This window comes from Stegostoma tigrinum, chromosome 16 (genome assembly GCF_030684315.1).
Source record: "Stegostoma tigrinum isolate sSteTig4 chromosome 16, sSteTig4.hap1, whole genome shotgun sequence".
NCBI lineage: Eukaryota > Metazoa > Chordata > Chondrichthyes > Orectolobiformes > Stegostomatidae > Stegostoma > Stegostoma tigrinum.
In genome coordinates, this window is record NC_081369.1 from 6,067,935 (window position 1) to 6,092,174 (window position 24,240).

The window sequence follows — 24,240 nt, forward strand, 5'->3', positions numbered from 1 at the left end:
TATGTGGCAAGCCCAACTGAGCTTCTGGTCAATGGTTACCACCAGGATGTTGATAGTGGGGCAGTGATAGTAACACCATTGAGTATCAAGGGCTGGTGATCAGATTTTCCCTTGTTGATGAGAGTCAAAGCCTGGTATTTGCATGGCACTGATGTTACTTGCCACTCATCAGCCCAAGGCTGGATATTGTCCGGGTCATGTTGCATTTGAACATGGACTCAAATGGTGCTGAACATTGTTTGCCAATTACTGCACATTCCCACTTCTGACCTTATGGTGGAGGGAAGGTCATTGGTGAAGCAACTGAAGATGGTTGGGCCTAGGACACTGCCTTGAGGAACTCCTGCAGAGATGTCCTTGTGCTCTGTGGGTTATTGAACTTCGAGGTCCATGAATTCAGGCCCTTGGGCCATTCATCCACTAATTGTTGCCGGCTTAACGGTCATTTGGAACTTTGTTGTAATATCATTATCCACCCCCTCCATTTCTCTCCTCTCCACTTCCACTTTTATTTTACATCCACACAGCTTCTATACAATTCCCAAATCTGTCTTGCAATATTCTTTTCGAACTGTCCTATCAACAGGGTTCACTAATAAAACCAACAGTTAAAGTGCTGGCTCAGCAGAATCCAAGTTTAGATATTTTTCTGATCCACTTGTTCAGAGATGTTATGGCTCACCCCTGGGGCCAGGTGGGACTTGAACTCAGGTCTCCTGACTCAGAGAGAGGGACATTACCACCGCACCCCAAGAGCCCCCAGAGTCAAGCTTTATGCTCTTCTGCTGTTTTAGCTCAACTCTCTCACCGTCAAATCCAATGATTATTTGTTCTCCACATAAGCAAATTAGGTTCTCAGCCAATTATGAATCAACAATTTCCTAGTTCCACTTGGCTTCAGGCTTTCCAGCCAGACCCTTCTGGATAATTTTCCAGACGACCAGAGGATCAAGAACTAGGACTAAGGATGTGGTGTGGGCCACTTAGGACTAAGCGGAAGAGAAACATCTTCACCCAGAGAGTGGTGAGCCTGAGAAGTTCATTACCACAGAAAAACAGCTAAGGATAAAATATTGAAAGCTTTCAAGAAGTAGTTAGATATTGTTCTTAGGGCTAAAGGGATCAAAAGGTATGAGGAGAAAGCAGGAATAGGGCACTTAGTTGAGTGATCAGCTGTAGTTCTATTGAATAGTAGACCAGGCATGAAGAACTGATGGCCTACTCTTGCTCCCATTTCCCATGGTTTTATTAAGGGATACACTCCTTCTCCTATTCCACTTCTGTTGCTTCCTTCCCCCTACTCTCGCTCCCGAGGCAATGACCCTTTCCTCCCACAGATTTCCCAATTGCTTGCTGTGCAATCGGACTGTCAACTGATCCGTGTTTTCCCAGGGTCAGCCGCTGGCCAGCTGCCAGCAACAGTAATCCTATCTGATTTGTCTGTCGCTGCAATTCCTTGGGCGACAGATCTTTTCCCTTTCTGCATGTTCCTTTTTTGTTTAAAAAAAAGAGCTTGTCTACTTGATGACTCTAGAGGAGAGGGAGTTATACCAGCACTCGTTCTCCTCCCCTGTGAAGAATTGCTGGGCAGCCAAGATGTTCAGGAAAATTGGTGCCTATGTATCATTAACAATTTGAGTTCTAGCAATGATTCACAGACTAACCTCCCTGCGTCTGCCACATACACCCAGCTTCTACAGAAAGCGGATTCTAAAATGGAAAAAAGCCATCCTTTGCAAACAGCTAAGTGTTGCACAAGATGTCTGCACCCAGGCTTCAGTTCCAAAATGTAAAACACAAAACAGGAGATGCACTAGCATCGGTGAGGTTTATCACAGCTGGATTAAAACCACCCACTCCCAAAACAAAAACTCATTGGAAATGTTCACGTCTGACAAAGGGAGAGGAATCGAGGGTTAACTTTATATTCCACTGAACCGTTACCCCTTACCTTCTCTCCAGTGGTTCAGCTTGGCTTGCAGGCCCTTCTAAAAGTTTCTAGTTTCAGAGTGCCAACTGCTTTCCTACATTTCTTTCAGAGCAATGGTGCTACCCAACAAGACAAAAACTGGCCCCTCTACATGTGAAGAAAATCCCTGAGTGAAGCATAAAATATTCCATACTGCTCTCCCATCTTTTACAGCCTGTTGTGTAAACAATATCAATTCTAGCCAGAGACAATGGCACATCAAAAAACCAAGTCACATTCCTGCAAAATCTATGTTTACCTTGAGTGCTTGGGACTTGTTTAGACTGCGCTGTGGAATGAATAATTTAATGAGTAGCACTTCAGAGATGTGCAGAATCAGCTGTTTGATCTAGAGTTTATGGGCTTCTGATCTAACTGGAGTATTTATTGGCAAGTTGCATTCTCCTTGCCAGCAAGAGCCACGCCAATGTCTCCCTCGTGGGTGCCAGTATCACTGCTCCATGGAAATGTATTTGTTCAATGACCAATACACTTGACGAGAGATCCTCTTCCTCCTTCTGCCTCTTCTTTACATTCCCATTCAGCCAACATCCAAATTCATCAAGCTGTGCCCCACCTATCAAATCAATCTTTCTGGGAGCCTCAAAACTCCGTCACTGTTCACCTCCCAGTCTATCCTTCAATTCAAGACTAAAATACTGGACTAGTTTTGGTAAAGTGGTTCCTCTGCCTTGATTTCCTACCCCCCACCTCCGCACTTGCGTATGTAGCCCTCTGATGTGAGAGTCACTGGCTGGGCCAGCATTTATGGCCTATCCTTAGCTGCCCTTGAGAAGGTGGTGTTGAGTCGTATTCTTGAAGCTCTGCAGTGCACGTGCTGACGGTTGACCAGAAATGCTGTTAGGGAGGGTGTTCCAAGATTTTATCCCAGTGATATTTCCAAGTCAGGATGGTGAGTGGTTTGGAAGGGAAGCTTGCAAGTGGTGGTGGTGGTATTCCCATATATCTGCCTCCCTCGTCTTTTCTAGAAGGGTTTGGCAGGGGTGGAGGCTGCTTAGCAAGTTGCTGCAATGCATCTTGTAGATGGTACATGCTGCTATCACTGTGCATTCATGCTGAAGAGAGAGTGGATATTGAATGTGTTGAAGAGGGTGCCAAGAGCATTCCTTTATCTCGATGGTGTTGAGCATCTAAAATGTTTATCAATTGTAAAACGGACTAATTGCAATTTTCTTGGATGAGCAGTGCTGGTCCATTGACAACCCTTAACCTGGAAGCAGGGCCAACAGGGAGAACATTAGGACTAGAATCTGCCGGTTGATGCAACATTTGAAAACAAAGCAGACATACTGATTGAAGGCAAATCAATATACAGATGCAGACAGAAAGCAAACACAGACAGGAAAGAAAAACACAGAAGTTATGAGGCAAAGCCAATAATACTCTCTATCAAAGGGCCAAATTTCTGCTTGGCATTAAGTAGAAAAACAGAATGTCTAAAGCTCCTGGGGCAGTGACATGCGCGTGACCTAAAAGGGACTGAATCCTAAATGGGATGAGAATAGCTCAAGAGGAAAAACAGAGAATTTGTATCAGAGGATCAGTCTGTGAAACAGTATTGTTGGTTGATCAGATGGAAAGTTATGCAAGCAGGAATTCGGTGACCCAAGTCAGACAGGGTTCATCATGTCTAGGGTCAACAGACGGAATACAGTCACTGGTGAGACGGATTCAGAAGCACATCAATTGAGCGGGAAATGAAAGGGGCTCTGCATGTTTAAGTTTTAGTTTTAAAAGTTGGCCAAGTGTCACATCTGCGCAGAGAGAGTGATATAGATGCTTGTGTAGGCCCATCTTTATGATGGCTATTTAAAATGAATTTTACATTTGCTGTTCGTTCCTATGCAATTACGTAGGTTCTGATATAAGATAAAGAGCTACAAAAGGTGGAATCTTGTTCCTTATTTCTTCATTTGGGAGCCAGTCATTAAGTTAGCCCTGCTCCCTCATGGCACTAGGGACTTGGGTTCGATTCCAGCCTCAGCTGACTATCTATGTGGAGTTTACACATTCTCCCTGTGGGTTTCCTCCCACAGACCAAAGATGCGCAGGTTAGGTGGACTGGTCATGCTAAATTGGCCACTGAGTCCAGGGGTATGCAGGGTAGGTGGGTTAGCCATGGGAAAATACAGGATTACAGGGATAAAGTGGGGGTGGGGGAGGGGGTCAGTGTGGACTCGATGGGCCAAATGGCCTGCTTCCACACTAGGGATTTGTGAAGTTTGGCATTTTTATGGTTCTCCATAGGGTTTGTAACATTCTCATTTCTGTCCCAATGACAGACAGAGGACCCTTGACGAACCAGTTGAATATGATTGGGATTTAGGACATTAGGTGAGGAACTTAGCTCGCAGCTCAGATAATCTACATACCAGGTATCACTCAAAGCAGTAGAGAGATTCCCCTTCCAATCTCATTTCCCCTGCCAGCCCCCAATTCCCACGGCTTCCGGTTTCTCCAAGGCTCTTTTAATACCACACCCTGTCAAACATGGATTTCAACGTCAAGGGCGTCCCAACGCAATTCAAATGCAGCTCCTTGGAAAGCGAGTCTCTTTAGTGGTAATCACAAAACCATCGAACCAGGTTAATTTTTGCAACGAGTGACGATCGAGGGAAGGAAATCGGCCTTTCTTTCCCCCCACCGCTCCTTAAAGTCTGATCTCACCTCCGGCATGACTCCCAGACCCACAGCAAAGTGGCTCACGACTGGCCTCTGAATTGGTGTCTCTGTTCGAGGCCAATTACGGACGGGCAACAAACGCTGACTTTGCCATTGACACGCCTGTCCCACACAGGAACAGAGGGGAAAAAAAAACACAACAGATCCTACAGGAAAGATTTAACACTCGGCTGACAACTGCTGACTGTCCAGGCAGACCCACAAAAGGCTTATAATACACACTAAACACTCAGTATCAGCAGAACGAGCCCTCCCTAAACTGACTCCCCGATTATCATACGGCTGGTAAACTTGTGAGCAAAGCTCCTGACAAACACTTCAGCAGCGAGACAGCTTCACTCTCTAGCTGTAAGCCCAAGGCTTCATCCGTCATTAATTGTCAAAGGCTACAGGAGATGGGACTCAAATATTGTGCTCCTGAGATGCTGCTGGGCCTGCTGTGTTCATCCAGCCTCACATTTTATTATCTTCTATTCTCCTCTCCTTTCGGTTTCTGTGGGGAGGGCCGCAGCCACGCAGACCTTCAGCTAACCACAAGGCCACCAGAGATTCATGGAGAAGTCACAAAAAATCCACACTCTGAAACTGGCCACGTTTCAAAGTGACCTCGAGAGAGAGGGGGAAAAAAAAGCAAAACCTTCGTGGCCCAGCAGGTCCTGACTCACGAAGCAGTGACATGGAGCAGAGCGTGAGCGCACACTCACTCCACCCCAAGTGGCACCCGGCCAGGTCAAGTTTCAGGCTTGTACCATAAGGAATATCGGAGCCGTTGGCAGTGGGAACACTTGTCCAACATCAGGTGAAGACACTCCAGGTCCCATTGCACTGATCGCAGTCCATAAGTGCGGGCTGACGCTGCATTGCAGTGTTGGAGATGCTTCAACTGGATAACATTTTGAACTTGCTCTCTCAGAGAAGTGTAAATGGCTCCACAGCGTTATCTTGAAGAGCAGCGCTGGGACGTTCCCTTCTCTGTTGGATAACATCCATTCTTCCACCACTTATCAAGTTGCTGTGGTAGAATTGGCCGGCATATCTTCTATGGCATCGATGATTACAGAAAGACTTTAATTGATTTAATGGCCCATCCGGACGGTTTTAAAAGATGCTATATGAATGCAGTTCTCTCTTTATTCAGGATTGACTGACATAAACAGGCAGGGTGCCCATGAATGCCTCCATCTGAACTGCATGTACATTGCCTTCCTGTACATTTCCCTTCCTGGTCTGGGACCCAGGGAAAGCTGCTGATGTGTTCTCAGTCTTCCGGCCGGACACACCAAGGAGGAGAACGCAAGAAATTCACAATCTATCTTGTCCCAAATGGGGGAAAAAGAAAAATCAAAAACGATCTGGAGATTGGCAGAGTGGGAAAGAGGTTGGTCCAAACAGCTTCTGTGCTGCTAAAAACTAATAAAAAGGAAACAAAATCCTTCACACCACATGGCACGCCAACAAGAGAACCGAACTTCTATCTGACAATAGTCTCAACGGGTGTCCTTTCCATTGTGCAAACAGCATACTCGAAATCTAACATCATCCATTTCAAAGCTTATAAGTGGATAATTTTGAGTCTAAATCCTTTATCCTGCTGTAGATCAGGGGCGTCACCACAACCCCATCCAGTCTACCGACTTAGGACTTTTCACTCGTTTGTACGTACAAGGGAAAGTCAAAAAAGGTTAAGCCTGCCTAAAACTCCAGTGTATAATCAGGAAACCTGAGCCAATACAATGGAGTCTCTCTCCACACACCAAAAGTCTTTAGCATCAAACACCAACTGCCACACTAGGGATTTGACTTAAGTGTACAATGAAGACTGGCATTCACAGTGACATCAGACAGTCCGAAATCGCTTTACAAAGTTTTAAAAAGTAGACCAAAATAGTGCGGGTCTTGCAGCTGCTCCTGAGATTGCGAGCTTCCTTCTAAATTTCTTATAGTTATTACATTTAAGTATGCACCAGAATTTAATCTTGATTCATTTTGGTTCTTTTACAGTCACAAACGCAAAAAAACTCAACAAAAACGCATTTTTTTTTTCTTAACAGTGTGGTTCGTGTGTGGAATGAACTTCCAGAGGAAGTTAGTGGTGGATGTGGGTACAGTTACAATGTTTAGAAGACATTTGGATAAGTACATGAATAAGAAATATTTGGAGGGATATGGGCCAAGCGCAGGCAGGTGGGACTAGTTTAGTTTGGGATGATGATCAGTATGGCCTGGTTGGACCGAAGGGCTTGTTTCCATGCTGTATGACTGTGACTCTACATTGTTTGACTGTCACTGCTGCAATTTGGGAAAAACCACAGGTAATTTGTACATAGCAAGCTCCCACAAACAGCTCTCTTCCTCACACTCAACCAACTCTCAATTTTTGTACCATCTGCAAACCTCTTAATTATGGTCCCTACAGTAAGTGCCAAATTACTGTTCTTTATTATTGCGTTAAGGACTTGCAACTGATGGGTGATGTACTGTTAAAAGGCCATGCTCACAATGGCAAACCCTGGCATGCCGAGGAAGGCTTGCTACAGTACATCTGAATTGTTTAGTTTGCGCACCTCCCTGCGTCTGCCCACCTGCCCGCGGGCACACGTGTGCCCCCGCATCCGCGTGTAGCCTGTTTTAGAAGGATCTGCACTGAAGATTAGATGGCATTGGATCTTACCGATTATGGCTGGTTGCCCGAATAAGTTTAGCGGAGTATGGATCTATAACTTAAATAGCAAAGGAGGCAGGACTTACCTCCTTTCTACTTAACATTCAAGATCTATCAAACTAGAAGCTCTCTCCCTCACTTTCTTTTACAATAATAAAAAAAGTGAAGTTTCAGCCTGCTTCCCAACAGTGAGTCAGGTGAGTTTAGAAATGTGAATGCAAAATCTACAGCTGTATCCATCACCTGCCAGCTCTAATGATATACGCCTCTAGTTTGACAAAGTAGTTGTTTCAGCACTAAAAGGTGATTCTGTACCTAAAGCAGCTTACCTGTGTGTCATGGTCAGTTGGCTCTCCCAGCATCAACATAGACCATAAAAAAAGCAATTCCAAGCCCTGAAGAACCCCACTGTCTTGTAATCAAATCTGAACACCTGTCTACCATCGCCCTTTGCTCCCTGCCACAGACACAGCTTCAGATCCAATTTAACTAGGATTCTACAGCCTTCTATTTCTGACTAGTCGACCATATGGGACCTTGTTAAAAGTCCTACTGAAACCCCTGTCGACTATTTCAAGCACACTATCATTAATCAGTGCTCCGAGATGTCTTCTCAAAATATTCAATTACCTTTCCTTAATAAATCCATCCTGACTTCTTTTGATTAAATCGATGGCATTCTAAATGACAATTTATCCTGTGTCTCCTGGATTTTTCCCCAGTAATTTGCCAATCACTGTACTGAGGTCTACACTCCTCAATCTATCCTGGTTATAGGAACACCAGTCATTTTCAAACAGGTGCCAAGCTTCTTCATATTTCCTCCCTCACTGGACTCAAATTTAATGGCTAAAGTCCCGACAGGGACCATCTACTCCATCAGATCTATGCTTTCCCCTGTAGGAGCAAGTCACCAAGTTGCCTTCTCCCCACAACCTAGACATTCTTCCTTTTTAGTCAATAATCCAATTCCTTGTTGAATGCTTCAATTGAATCACTGCAGTCTTGGACAATTTCAAATCCTGACCATTCACTGCATGAAAACATTCCTCCAGTTTCTCTGTCAATTCCCTTTGATTAGTGCACTCTGGTTCTCCGTATTCTGCCGATGGGGACAATTCCTCCCCATCTCCTTTCTCCAGATTCCTCTGAAAAAAACTCTTCACGACCTTTTGCCCTCCAAGGAAAACACTTACAGCTTCCCCATAACTGCAATTCCTCATTCCTGGAACTATTCTCAGCACACACTCTAACATACTTATGTTCTTTCAAAGTGTGATACCCAGAACTGGACACAATACTCCAGTGAGTTTAGACTAGTATTTCACAGGCTCAGCTTGTACTCTATACATTTATTAATGAAACCTAAGATACAGTGTGCTTTATTAATCTAGGTCTCAGGTTGCCCTGCAACCTGCAATTAGTCATGCACATTTATGCACTTCAGCTTTGAAACCTTCATTACATTTTGCCTCACCACACTCTTTCTTACCAACGCAAAGTTTAATGCGGAGAATTATGAAATGATTCATCTGCCACTTGTCTACTCATTCCACCAATCTTTTCAAATCCTTTTGAACTTATGCACTGGTCTTTCACAGCACTTCTGAGTTTTGTGTCATCTGCAAATTTTGGAATTGTGCCAAAGTCTAAGGTATTAATCAATTAGGAAGATGAGCATTCCGAACACCGACTCCTATCAAAGACACTTTAAAAACCCTTCTTCCAGTCCAAAACATAACATACACCACCACTGCTTCCCGTCAGCCTGCCAATTTGAAATGCATTTTGCAAAGTGTCCCTTTCTTCTCCCCCATTGGGCTTGACTTTTGTTCAAAATGTGTTGCTCAATCAAATGCTGTACACACATCAATCTCATTATGCTCATCAACCTCTCTGTTCCCTTAGCAAATAAACTCCACCCATTAATTAAGATTTCCCCTTAAATTTACTTCATAAAACCTCCTTTGCCCCAACTGGTAATAACTTTTCCCAGAGTTATTGTTTATAGAAGCTTCCCTACCACAGAGAATCAACTAACTGGCCTGGACGAGCTTTTTGTTTGAACAAGGATGCGTCATTTGCAATTCTCCAGTTCTCCCAAATCTGAGGAAGTTCTGAAAATGGCTTGTGCAACCTTTCACTTCCCTCGGGATCTTTGGATGCATCCCATTTGGTCCTGGTGTGTTTTCAGCTTTTAAGCCCATCCACCATTACCATCTCAACACAATTCTAAACCATGCAAACATCTGAATTAACTTCCGTTTTACCACGACTGGCACGACAGCATCTTCTGGTAAAAATGGATGCAAAATGTTGATTTAATACCTCAGTCATGTTCCCTACTTCCATCCACAGGATCCCCTCTTTATTCTTGCTTTAAAGTACCCACTCACACTTTTTGGATTCCTGTTCAGTCATGGTCTGTACAGCTCATTTGCTTTCTCAATTTTTCCTCTGTACATTCTACATTCAGCTTCATTCTTGGCTGGATCGTTCACCTGACATCTGTCATAAGTGCATTTCTATTTTAAAAAGGAGTCACGGAGATTTACAGCCTGGAAAAAGGCAGTTTGGCCCAACTTGTCCATGCTGCCTAATACTCACGATTAAACTAGTCCCATTTGCCTGTGTTTGGTCCATTTCCTTCCATACCTATCCAGTCGATGCATCCGTCCAAAAGTTTCTTAAATGACAAAACTGCACTCACTTCCACCACTACATCTGGAAGCCCATTCCAGACACTCACCACCCTCCATGTGATAAAAATGTCCTCTGGACCCTTTTTTATCTCTTCCCTCTCACTTTAAATCTACGCTTTTTAGTTTTAGACTCCCCTACCATGGGGTGGGAACCGTTGGCTATCTGCTCTACCTATGCCTCTCACGACTTTATAGACCTCTATAAGGTCACCCCTCAGTCTCCTACACTCCAGGAAAAAAAAAGTCCCAGCCTCTCCTTCTAACTCAAACCTTTCCATCCAGTTAGCATCCTAGTAAATCTTTCCTGCACTCTTTTCTAGATTAATAACATCTTTTCTATAGCAGGGCAACCATAACTGAATGCAGTACTCCAAACGTGGCCTTTCTCTCTCAGAAAAAAAGTGCTTAGAACACAAAGAGAGATTCGGAGGTTTTTCATCTGGCTCCTTGCAAAAATGTGAAGTTTCAAACAAAATCATGGAGTCTGATGAGTAATTGGCACTTTGATTGCTGGAAATTTGGCATTCTTGCACTGATTCGGAGGCACGAGAGAGGAAAGTCTTCAGCAACTTGCCTCTCTTTTCATCACATCTCAGGCTTCGTCTTAATCTCCATCTCCAGTGTCACCCTGGGAGCTCTGGACTGACTTGCTCTAAAGTAACTGTGATTTACATTGTTACAAGCTTACTACTTGCTCTCTGAACTGCTCTTTCCCCCCAACAATATTTTGCAATCCCCCTAAACAATACCATCTCCACCAATCTCCATCATGCTTTGTAACAGACACAAAGTATTCATTAAGAACCACATCCACATCTTCCATAGCCACAGAGCTTATTGTTTGGTCTGCTTCCTTAATTATGCTCTATTTATAAACAACTTAGTGCTGTTCTCAATTTCATTCATTCGCCTCTTAATTTCAAAGCAGCAATTTGCGTAATCCTCATTTTAACGGAAAGTTTGACATCTCGCCACACTTTTTTTAAACTCAATGTGCTTTGTACTCCTTTGACATTTTCTTTTCCTGTTATTTTCTCTTTCTAGGAACATATTTGTTCTAACTCCCTCTTTCTCCTCTTCGAATGACTACTCCCCCGACCCCGAAACTAATTTACCTTCATGTCATTGTTTCAAGTCCACTATTGTCAAACCAGAGCACAGATGGGTAAAATTGACTTTATTCCCCAATCAATCTCTGTCTTTCCCAATTAAAAACTTTTACCCATTTTTTTTCCCACTCTTGTTCTTTTCCATAATTGCCCAAAAACTCACTGAATTTTGATCACTGCTAACCGGACCACTCGCGCTTGCTCACCTTTAGTTCTGTGGTAGGATTTGAACTCAAATCTCAATCATTTTGATAGGTTTGTGAATTCCTGATTTACTAACATAGGTGAAAAGATAGCTGTAGCATCAACCCAGTTCATACACCGAGGTCCTGAAGTGGGGTCATAAACAGGCCATGCTGATGTGAATGACGCCAATTCACGAATGCAGCCAGTGCAACATTCATTGGCTGAGCATTTGGTAGGAAAGACAACAGCACAACATCCCGTCAGTATGGTTCTGGAGTGTCCTCCAGGTTTTGGCGGTGGGGTTGGAGTCAGGAGCTTGTGGCACCTGCCAAAATTGGCATCTAAATATTCTTTCAGCCTCTGGATGTGAGTTTGCTCGCTGAGCTGGAAGGTTTGTTTTCAGACGTTTCGTCACCATTCTAGGTAACATCATCAGTGAGCGTCCGGTGAAGCGTTGGTGTTATGTCCCGCTTTCTGTTTAGGTTTCCTTGGGTAGGTGATGTCATTTCCTGTTCTTTTTCCCCCAGAGGGTGGTAGATAGGCTTCAAATCAATGTGTTTGTTGATGGAGACATGCACGAGAATTCCTGGAAGCATGGCATTCCAACTGGAACTCCATCAACAAACGCATTGATTTGGAGCCTACCTACCATCCCCTGAGAAAAATAACAGGAAATGACATCACCAACCCAAGGAAACCTAAACTGATAAACAGAAAGCAGGACATAACACCAGCGCCTCGGAGGCTCACTGATGATGTTACCTAGAATGGTGACGAAACGTCTGAAAACAAACCTTCCAGCTCAGCGAGCAAACTCACATCCAGAACCTCAAGCCGAGCTACAAATCTTCTCAAAACTTGCTATTCTTTCAGCCTTTGGGAGTTGGGGAAGAGGGATTAACAAGTCTTTGGATAGGGAAGCTGTGAAAGCTCGGTCGAAGTTCACAAACCCTTAACAGAGTTGGGGCAGTCAGAATAACAGGTCAACACATTAAATTCGCTCAACAGCAAGGGGGTGGGGTGACTCTGAATGAATACCAATGCATTGGTATTCAATATGGCAGAAATGGTGAATAGGGTATGTCGATATTCTGGGGCAGATCAATACAAAAAAAGTGGTGGTGGTGTTGGGTGTTTTGAATAGCACTAGGTAGACAAGTCCCCAGGATCAAATGGGATCCATCACAGAACGTTAAGTGAGGCAGATGAGGAAATTGCTGGGCACTTGTAAGAGATCTTTGTATCACCTTTAGTCACAAGAGGTCTCAGAGGACAAGAGAATAACTAACATTCTTTCCTTTAGTTGAAGAAAATTAAAAAAAAGGGACATTCTAGGAAATTACAGGCCAGTGAGCCTTACATCAGTGGTAGGAAAATTACTGGAGGAACTTCTTGGGGATAGGAATGCTGATGTTTGGGAAAAAAATATGGATTTATTAGTGACTGGCAGCATGGCTTTGTGCAGGGAGGGTCATGTCTCACAAACTCAATTCTTTTGTGTAAGTGACAAAGATGATTGAGGAGGGCAGGGAGGCAGATGTCATCTAAATGCCTTTGACAAGGTTCCTCATGGCAACCTGATACAGAAGGTGGGATCACATGGGATCCACTGTGAACAGGTGAAAGGGATACAGAACTAACTTAGGCATCGAAGACAGAGCAGCAGCAGTGGATGGGTGTTTCTCTGACCAGAGATCAGTGCTGGAACTGTTTGTACCGTATGTAAATGATTTGGAGGAGAACGGAGGTGACCTGATTAGCAAGTTTGTGAAGGACACAAAGATTGGGAGAGCTGCAGACTGAGAGAAGGCTTGCCAGAGGATGCAGCTAGGCTGGAGACTTGGGCACAGAAACAGCAGATGGATTTTTATCCAGACAAACGCAATATTGATGCATTTTGGAAGACCTAACGCAGGAGGGAAGTAGACAGTAAACGGTAGAACACTTAGCAGCATCAACATAGAGAGGGATCTAAGCATACAGGTCTACAACTTCCTGAAAGGGCAACACAGTAAGGTGGTTAAGGTGGCATATGCATAATTCCCTTCATCTGTCAGAGCACACAGTATAAAAATTTGGCAAGTCATGCTGCAACTATTGTTCGGTCATATTTGAAAATACTGTGTATTGTTCTGGTTGCCACACTACCAGGAGGGCGTTGAGGCTTTGGAGAGGGTATGAAAACTGTTTACTAGGACGTTAGATGAGAGAGAACAAAAAAGAAGAACTGCAGATGCTGGAAATGAGAAATAAAACCAGAAACTGATGGAAAAACTCAACAGGTCAGAATTGAACAGAAATAGCAGAGTTAACGTTTCAGGTCCAGTGAACCTTCAGAACATGGTATTCTGCAGGAGGGTCACTGGATCCGAAACGTTAACCCTGCTTTCTCTCCACAGGCGCTGCCAGACCTGCTGAGTTTTTCCACCGGTTTCTAGTTTTGCTATCAGGATGTTGCCTGGTTGGGAGGTTATTAGCTATGAAGAGAGATGGGACAAACTTGGCTCGTTTTTTCACTCAAATAAAGCATGAGGGGCAATGTGGAAGAATTTTTCAAAATTTTGAATGGCAATGGATGGGAAGTGGCTTTTTCCCCCAGGGTAGAATAGTCAATTACTGGGGAGCATAGATTTAAGGTAAAAGAGGGGAAGCTTTAAGGAAACATGAGAGGCAAGTTTATTTTTAAAAAAGTAACAGAGGGTGGTAAGTGCCTGAAATGCACTGCCAGAGGTGACGGTCGAGGCAGAGACAATAGTGACATTTAAGAGGCATCTTGACAGATATGCATAGGAAGGAAATGGAGGGATATGGGTCAGAGGGGGGAGAAAAAGAGCTTTTAAAGTTTAAGGAAGACATGAGTTGTCACAGTCTCAGTGGGCTGAAGGGCCCATTCCTGTGCGGTGCTATTCAGTGTTCTAACAGTTGACAAGAGAGTAGGACAGTCTGTATGTAGTTTGATACCCAGCTCAGAGACGTTAAAGCTAGCCCAGACGTACGGGCGAAATCACAAGACTGGAGTTAGTGTTGCGTTGTGCAGGAGTGTTCAACAGTATCAGTCACCCTGCAAATAGGACAGTTGCATCACCCTTCTCTCTTCCCTTAGAGCTGGAAAAAATAAAATAGCAAACGATTATTTAAATGGGAAGCAGATTCTAAGTGTATCAGTTCAGAGGGAACTGGGTATCCTTGCGCAAGAATTACAGAAAGCAGGGAACGTAGGTGCAGCATATAATAAACAGACAAATGGGCTCCTGTCATTTATTGCAAAAGGACTGGATGATAAAAATAAAGAAGTGTTCTTACAATGATAAAAGATTAGGTGAGACCACAGCTGGAGCATCGAGTCTAGTTTTGGTCTCCTTACTTAAGGAAGGATGCGGTGGTACTGGAAGTTCACCAGATTGATTCCTGGGATGAAAGGACTACTGTACAAGGAGTGGTTGAATAGAATGGGCATGTACTCGCTGGAGTTTAGAAGAATGAGGGGGGAAATCTGATTGAAGTGTATAAAATGCTAGAAGGGATTGATAAGGTTGAGCTTGAACAACGATAAACACTCTGGGAGCTGATCAATCCTCTGCTCACAAAGCAATGGAGGTCCACAGCCCAGGGTGAAAAAGAGTGTGGAACTGGAGAAACATATTCCACTCACAGCCAAAGCCAACTGCATCTCTACACAGGGATAATGTGAACTGCAGATGCTGGAGAATCAAAGATAAAGCGTGGACCTGGATGAACACAGCAGGCCAAGCAGCATTTTAGGAGCACAAAAGCTGACATTTCGGGCATGGACCTTTTATCAGAAAATTTTTCTGATGAAGGGTCCAGGCCCGAAACATCAGCTTTTGTGCTCCTAAGATGCTGCTTGGCCTGCTGTGTTCATCCAGGTCCACACTTTGTTATCTCTGCATCTCTACATAGCCACTAGCAAGTTGGAATCAGGAATGCAAAAACCCAGGCAATTTTCTCCTCCCAAAGCCGGAAGTGCTGCAGACAACTGTAGCTCAGATTGGCTCACAGAGTCTTATGGAATTAATTCTCAAAAGTGTGGTCTTTGGTTGGACTAGGATTTGCTGTCTCAATGCCCTGGGCGGAGGGGATGCTGAGCCCTCAACATGAACCGCTGCAGCCCACATGGTGTAGATGCAACCACAGTGCTGTTAGAAAGCCAGGTCCCCCCAGTTTTGGCCCAACAGTGAAGGAAAACAACATAGTTCTGAGTCAGGATCGGGAGTGGCTCGGAGGTGATGGTGCTCCCGAGCTGCTCTTGAACTTCTGCTGGAAGCAACTGATTCACCACTGATCAAGTGGATTGATTTGTCCTGGGCTGGCTTTTACACATCTGATTGATTTCGGTTGAATATCATACCAGTGCGGGTTAGAAAACAAACCTTTTGGATCTCAGTGGCCCAATTCAAAACACTTTCATTGAACAAAGACATTATTTTCAAAAACAGTAGTTTAGCAGATCTGATAATCTCAGACTCTCTCAAAACAAAAATCTAAGCATTTTTACTCTACTGTTAAAGGAATAATTGCCGAAATATCTCATCCCTGTGCCACATTATACTTCAACTCCTGAAGAGATGAGGTAATAATCTCAGACAAATCAATGCTGCCAAACAGTTGGCAAGGTTGTAATTCAATTCAGAGCCCAAATAGTGTCACTAACTTGACAGCAAAGCTCAGGAACAGGGAGAGATTAAATTATTCCTCTGCATGTCCATTGTTGGGCCTACTGTTTGTTAGGACACAGAATCTACACATTTATCACATTGTTCTTTTTCTTAAAAAAAATCTATTTTGTAACAGGCTTAACATTGAAGCTGCTGCAAGTTATCACAGCAATGATAGTAAAACTCCTGTCTGGAGCAGCATCTAAATGCTCAGCACCATGTGGTACTGTTTCAATTCAGTTATCGTGTGTGCGTGCGCGCACACCTGCTCTGCGGCTATAACATTATATTTTGCACTCTGTTCTGGTGACCCGACGCACTTTGTTTGGTACATTCTGCCTCAGTAGCACACAAAACAATACTTTTCACTGTATCCCTGTACACGTGACAACAATAAAATCAATTAATCTCTGCTCTTTACCAAGCTTCCTACCTCAACACGAGCAGTATAGTTCAATGTACAACTCATGTTTCTCTAGTTATAGTCCTGCATATCCACTCCCCACATCACCAGAGCAGTGGCAGCAGTGTGTACCATCTACAAGATGCACTATACCAATTCACCGCCATCTGCAAGCTCCTCTCTAAACCACTCACCATGCAGGTATCAAAACATAATCAAATCCTTTTTCTGCTCTGTTAATCACTTAAAATTTCCAAGTGCACTTTGGGTGTGCCTGGACCAGCAAATGGTCTGTGTGGGTCAAAGAGGACACTCAACACCACCTTCTGAATGCCAACTTCCATAACCCCTACCAAATTCCCTTTGTTTCGTGAAACAAAGTCAAAAACTCATACTGTAAACCCATTACAGTGGTCTAACCCATGGTCATATCTCTATATACAAGTACCTTACCTGGCACCTCCCACTGTAATGGCTCAACGATTAGCTACTTCTATAGGAAGAAAACATCGTGGAGATGAATGAATTGTTATTCTGCTTTTGGTGCAGTTGGGTACAGCTGGAATGTTGACCCAGGACAGGAAGAGAAAGTCCTACTGCACTGTGGGGTTTACAGCAATAATCTAAACAATTGGCAACGGATGGAGTAATGTAGCTGATTTCCTGATCGAATGTTGGCAGCTTGCAATTTCACACACAACAGAACCAGGGGTGAGGGGGCGCAGGCCCCTGACTCATGAAATTCCAGACTTTCAAACTAACAGATTAACACCGCAGGCGCTCCAGACCCCTGCCCCGTGTCCCTCACTGCTTTTCCCTGGAGGTTCGAGTGGGCAGGGCAGGGAGGGTACAACATTCACAACAATGCAATTGTTTCTCTACCAACAGAGCAGCTCCATCAATATTAAATTGAAGCGCTGGTCCAGATTAGAACTGCAAAATTTAGTAACGTGCCCTGAAACTCAATGATAGCACTGAAAGCCCTCTTGTAGATGGTGACTTCCAAAGATGTTCAGGTTAGGCGGATTGGCCATGTTAAAAATTGCCCCTGAGCGATGTGTAGGCTGGGTGGATTAGCCATGGTATAACACGAGGTTTGGGGGATAGGCTGGGGGTGGGCTAGGTCTGGGTGGGATACTTTTCAGAAGGCCAGTACAGGTTTGATGGGCCGGATTGCCTCTCTCTGCATTGTAGGCATTCTATGATTCAGACTTGGAGCACTGAACTGTACTGATAGTAGTCTTCAGCACCGATGAAAACAGGCATTGCTTGGAGGAAACTTTAAATGAAAGCTCAGTTGGGAAGGCAGAATTTATGATGCTATTTGAAAAACAGGGTAGTGCTCCCAGTGTGAGCCCAATCGAAAATCCCAACGTGATGCATTTATGGAATAAATATTAATGCATTCCCAGCTATAGTCAGTGCTAGTATTTCCAGAGGTTTACAGACATAGACATTTCAGAAGGGAGCGTGACTAAAAAAACATGAGATGATAGTATGAAAGTGCAGGGGGCTAGGGATGGAGAACTCACAGTGCGATGAATACAGAGAAACAGAGTTCCTTAAATCAGGGTTAGACACAATTATCTAAAGGAGGGAGGTGGAGATTGGTGCTTCTGCCATCTACGTCAGCCAATGCAACAGTTAGTGTTGGTAGAGGGTGGGGGAAGATACCCTGGGTTGAAGGGGTGGGGGGTGTGGGGGAGATCCTGCAGTGATTGGGGGCAAGGGGGGGAAGCCAAGCCTGGATCATAAAGGGATTTGAACACTGATAAAGAATTCCAAATGGAAGGCATTGGACATCTAGGGATGAGTGTAGGTTAGCAAAGCAAAGGTGAAGAGTGAGTCAAGCAGGTAGAATAACATTAGCAGACTTGTGGATATGCTGGGGTTTATGGAGGTTGTGACTGAGGACAATTAAGTCACTTGAAGAGGAGGAAATACATGAGAATTGGGGACGGGAAGAGCTTCACAAAGGAATACTTTAGCACTCAACTGGTTAACTGGTGAATTTTCTTGGCAATTATTCAGAATGCAGCTAACAATTGTCAGATCAGATCCCAGACCAAGCTGACAGTTAAACTTCTAACCCCTCGCTCAGAGTTATATCTGACACTCAGGAGAATGAGTTAAACCTCTAATCACACTGACAGCACCAACTTCACAGGACCAAAATTATTTAGATGGAAAATCAGTTTCCCGAATTCCCCTAAATATCCCTCGGTGGGACAGTGGGGGAGAAACTTCTCCTCCATCTCCACAGCTGTAACTGACAGCTATAAGCTAGTGTTAAGTCTTCTCCAGACATGTTATTCAATGGTTCCTTTATCAACCACGTAGGCTTTTCCAAGGCTGAATAGGACAGCTGTCAACCACTGTTTACCCTTTCCAAAAGTGCAAACCGTACAGCTCCAAACTAGTCTGGAACCTCCAGGACTATGTTGTTTATCGCAGTGCGCAAACTGATCTCCTGGATGCTGAATTATATCACCATTGCTGAATCATCCACTATCAATATCCTGGGGGTTACCATCAAGCAGAAACTGAACTGGAGCAGCCACATGTTGAAGCTACAGCAGCAGGTCATGGACTGAGAAGGTTCAGGGGTGCAGTTCCTCAGCACCTTCTCAAGCCCAGTTGGAGTGGAGCAACAAATACTGGTCTAGCCAGTGACAATCATATCCCTAGAAAAGTATTGAAAAGTGACAACCTTCCTTTCAACCAATTTTTAGCTATCAAATAACAGTCCAAACCTTTTCAAAGAAACAACTTCTATCCTTGAACTAATGTGTTTTCTCCAAGTTACAACTTAGAAAAATGTTGGGGTGTCTTGAACTCTTGCTGCTCATGTGCACATAATGCATTTGCAATGGCATTCCCCCCACTGTTCCCCCCCCCCCCCCACCCCGACCATGGGATGTGGGCATCGCTGGCTGGGTCAGCATTTAGTGCCTGTCCCTAGGTGCCCCCTCGAGAAGGTAGTGGTGAGCTGCCTTCTTGAACCGCTGCAGTCTGCCAGCTGCACAAATGGGTAAGTTTACCCGTAGTAATGCCCTTAGGGAGGGAATTCCAGAATTTTGATCCAGTGACAGTGAAGGAACAGTGATATATTTCCAAGTCAGGATGGTGTGGGGTTTGGAAGGGAATTTGCATATGGGGGGGTTCCCATGCATCTGCTGCCCTAGTCCTTCTAGGTGGAAGCAGCTGAGAATTTGGAAGGTGCTATTTGAGGGTCATTGGGGAATTTCTGCAGTGTGCATTGCAGATAGTACACGCTGCTGATGCTGCTGAGCGTTGGTGGTGGAGGGAGTGGATGCTTGTGGATGTGGTGCCAGTCAAGCAGGCTGCTTTGTCCTGGATGGTGTCGAGTTTCATCAGTATTATTGGGGCTGAACTCATCCAGGCAAGTGGGGTGCATTCCATTACACTCCTGATTTGTGCCTTGTAGACAGTGGGCAGACTTTGGGGCATCAGGTGGTGAGTTACTCATCGCAGTATTCCTAACCTTTGGCCTGCTGTTGTAGCCACTCTATTTATGTGATGGGCCCAGTCAAGTTTCTGGTCAATGGTAACCCCAAGGATGTTGTTAGTGGGGCGTTAGTAAGGGGGTTCAATGATTTTGATGCAAATCAGAAGACACAGAAATCTACTTTCAATTCAGAATGGTCTCTGACCTGAGGGGAAGAGGTGATGGTATTCCCATGCGATCATTCCTGTCCTCTTGAATGGTAGAGGTCATGGGCGAGTGAGGATTTGTAATAACCAAGCAGCACAACCTCAAAAAAGCTCAAATTGCCAATGGTGCACTTGTGATTTTTTTAAAAAAACATGCAAACAACCTTAATGACAATTACCAGCAAAAGTTTTCTTTTGAAAAACAATACCGGTAACAAGTCTTTAAATAAGTTCACAACTGCCACTTTGATCTTTGTAATATTTGTCCCAATCCAGATCAGAAATCAGGTATTTAATGTTGGACAAAAGGGTGAATTAGCCTCTCAGGTGTCAATTAGATCGATGGTCACATTTCACTTCAAAGAAACTAACCTTGTACCTTTTCCTTTCTGACTCACATCAAGATTACCTCAAATTAATCCCATTTTTAAAACACACGTACCCAACATATTGTACCCTGCAGTATACTGATGGATCTCTTAAACATCATTAAAGTATTTGTAAAAATGAAATGGTGGAGACAAACTGCGCAGGTCTGACAGTATCTATGGAGAGAAACACACCCAACATTTCAAGACCAGTATGACTCTCCCAATTCCAAAGAGGCATACTCAACTCGAAATTTTAACTCTGTTTTCCTCTCTCCACAGATGCTGCCGGCCGGACCTGCTGTAGTCATTTCAAGTCTCCAGCATCCACAGTACTTCGTTTTTATTAAAATACCTGTATTTCATAGTGACATGAATGCAATACAATGAAAAGCCGACATTCACGAGTAAAGCACCCTGGTGTAACGTAGTAATTAGCCCATCAGTACTACAATACAGTTTTAAACAAGAGATTAGGAAATTGCCCTGACGCTATACAGCAATAGACTTGCAACCATCAATCCTAGTTTTGTACAGAGACAACTGCACCCAGCAATACTGCAGCTTCAAAACAATCTATACAGACAAAGCCTGGTCTGTGAGGGCACAACATGTCAGTTCAGAGCGTGTGCTAAGTAAATATTACAAACCAATCAGCACCTATGAGTGAAACCCCAGCGATAGCACACCACAATTCTCCAAGTGCGGCATGCTCTCAAACACTGCACGGCAAGGCAAGTGGTCACTTGGCAACAAACCACTTTGTCCACACAGAGGATGAAAAGCATTTTTTTTGTTGTTGTTGTCGTCGTTAATTCCACAAAAACGTCAGCTTTTGTGCTCCTGAGATGCTGCTTGGCCTGCTGCGTTCATACAGCTCCACACTTTGTTATCAGTCCTGACGGGCTGCTTTGCCAGAAATTTAGGGCATCGTTGCCTTGGAGCTGGAGAATGAGTGGCAAGGTCAATTTAAAGGGTATGGGTTCCCTGCCAGGCATTTTTCTTGGAATTAGTGGCACAATGGGCGAAACCAGAGAAAGTGGTGACCCTCCTTTGTTATTGAAGTTACTGGCGAGAGGGATTTAATCACATCACAGGTAAACATTGACACTACAGGATATAAAGTCGGTCATTTTTGCACAGCCAATCGAAGCCGATTGGAAAACCTCCCATCAAAAACAAAGACAACTAACCACCAAATATTTAGCAAGACTCACTCACTCCCTTTGGAAGGGAACAATAAGGCTGCGCCAATTTTTTCTGCAATTGAAGCATGACCATTCGGAATTTGATTGTGAAATTTTAAAGAAACTGAAAATAACACATTTTTAACACATACCCAGAAGATCAAATGGAATTGAAATTAAGAGCCAGGGGGCTGCAGAATCATTTTTCAAGCGGCCCAATGTCTATGCAGTTAATTCTACCCAATTTATGTGAAGTATTTTGTTAACGTGTTGGGGGAAAGAGCCATTTCCTAGTCCGTCCCACACACAGCCGGTAGGGGATTTTTTTCTAGGGAAATATCTCACTTCTACCGGTGCTGCCTTAAGTTTATTTTCTGTTTTTTTTAACCCCCTGTTGGCGCGGGGCGGGGTATTATTGGTACCCTGCTGCCCTCCCAGCGGCATTCTCTCCCTAAAATTACTGATGCTTTTCTGCTTGACCACACTAAATCGATTAATCGAAATGTGAGTATATTCATAAACCCCAAGTCAATTGGGCAAGTAAATCAATGTCCAAGGATCGGCGACACACACGCACACACACTACTGTCCGCTATCTCTATTCACCAGAATTGGCAGCAAACTGAAATTGGCTAAACCTGTCAGAATTGAGGGGTGCGTTTTCAAAACCCTCCAGCTCCACATTCCCTCGCCCTTCTCTCTGTACACACACACACACTCTAACAGCTCCCTCCTTTGGTTTAAATTCTGTCATGTTCGCTTTCCTGCTTAAACCATTCCCTGAGAATCGCTTTAGCCCCTCTAAAGCTCTCTCCACAGTAACTACACAAACGGGGACCACATTATCCACAAGGAATCTTCACACGACAGAATGCAATCCCCACCATTCCCAGGAATGAATTTCTCTTGTACATCAGCGGTATTGCAATGGGGATAGGAGTGTGTGTTTGTGTGTGTGTAAGATAGAGTGAGTGCACGCAGAGAGTTGCAATCTAAGACCGGATTCTTTATCATGAAACAACAGGCAGTTTTACTCTTAAACCTCCCTCTTGTTCCCCTAGCCCCTTTCCCTTCCCCGCATTCACAACCGATGCTCACCCCAACAGTTCTCACGGGGTAACAAGCTTCAATTAAAGCCGCGATCACTTTCTGGGCAAACCGGCTCAGTCTGTTGTTAATATGGCGAATGTTACAATTCAAAGCCGAGCCAAGCTTTAACCCTACAGCATCTCAAAAAGAAAATAAATACTCCCCGGATCAGGTTGCACGGTGATCTTACCTTCATGTCATTAATGACAGCCTGGAAGAGGCCACCGAGAGCTCCGCATTCCTTATCCATTCCCGGCTCCATCTTTGCACATTCAATGGATATAACTACAGGGGGAGGGAGGGGGCTGTTTCAATCCACTCCGGAGAGAGAGGGAGTGGAAGGGGGGGCGCTCTGCCCCCGCTTTCCACGCGGTTTTACAAGATGACAGTGGGTTTCCGCAAAGCTAACAGTTTTGACTCGATGGGAGACGGGGAGGGAAGTGGGGTGGTGGGGGTGTGGATCTGCGGCACACACTGTTTGGGGGCGGGGTGGGGGAAGAGGAGGATGAGCAGGGGGTAGAAATTGACTCTGGCGCGGAATTACCCCTTGCCTGGTCAGTTTCTCCCCCTCGCTCGCCCTCTTTTGATCTGTTTAAGCGGGGCCGGTTGCACCAAGCCCTGGGACGGGTGGGGAATGGTGGCGGTCCTGGGATGTGAAATGGAACACAGGAGATAAATCCTGGTCCCTTTCTTTAGCCCAGTTGCAGATGGTGGTACTCCACGGCCATGACTTCCCAGCGCCAACAAACACGAGGAGAGAGAGAATCCGGAATGACAAAGACAAAGGGGAGAGGGAGGGTAACTGCTAGGACCAGCAACTAGGGCTCTCCTGTAACACCCCTCGATAGACACACTGTAGCGAAGGGATAATGCAATTCAGACACAAATGTTACCAAATAAGCTCCCCCTCCCACCCCGGTCCCGATTCGATCTGTCGGCTTTTTCTCCACCCCCCCCCCTCAAATTCTGAAACACATCACATGGCAAAGGGAAGGTGGAATTCATTGGGTGTGAGAGAGAGAGAGGGAGGGGAGAGAGGAGGGTTTATTATCTCTGCAGTAACGAGAGCTGAGTGTAGGATCGGTGGGAGTGCCTGTTTGCTGGGAGATTAGACCGTGAAAGATTAGGAGTCACAGTTAATGCATCAACATTGCCCATATGCAGAGGTGTGCGCGGCTATACGCCTGGACGTATCGGCTCCTAGTTAAATAGGAATTCAGATTTTCACCCACCTATACTTTAAGGCCAAGCAGTTAATCCTCGGATGGTGCCTGCCACGGATTTTTGCTGTTTAGTGGGATCTTGCTGTGCGCCTTACATCAGTTATCACTAATGTACTTCCTTACGGGAGATGGTCACGTCAAGTCCGACTGAAGTAGTTTGGGGCCACGCCGCTCCTGGACCCCATTCAGTAAATGTCTGCTCCATTTCCCCGGCCTGTCGCGTTACACTCAAAGGTTCAAAAGTGTGTTAATCTCTGTGGTAATGACTGAGCCTCGACACGTCTTTGA

At 44.6% G+C, this 24,240-nt stretch overlaps 1 protein-coding gene across 10 annotated transcripts in view; it reads right to left on the reverse strand.

The window, feature by feature from the left end:
* Positions 1-23,642, reverse strand: part of mtss1lb (MTSS I-BAR domain containing 2b) — a 139,372-nt gene extending 115,730 nt beyond the window's left edge. For all 10 annotated transcript variants that reach the window (XM_059651580.1, XM_048547090.2, XM_048547089.2 and 7 more), the window contains exon 1: positions 22,920-23,642. In XM_059651580.1, the coding sequence (XP_059507563.1) occupies positions 22,920-22,991 (72 nt within the window). In that variant the 5' untranslated portion in view covers positions 22,992-23,642. The remainder of the gene's footprint in view (positions 1-22,919) is intronic.
* Between the last annotated feature and the right edge of the window lie 598 nt (positions 23,643-24,240).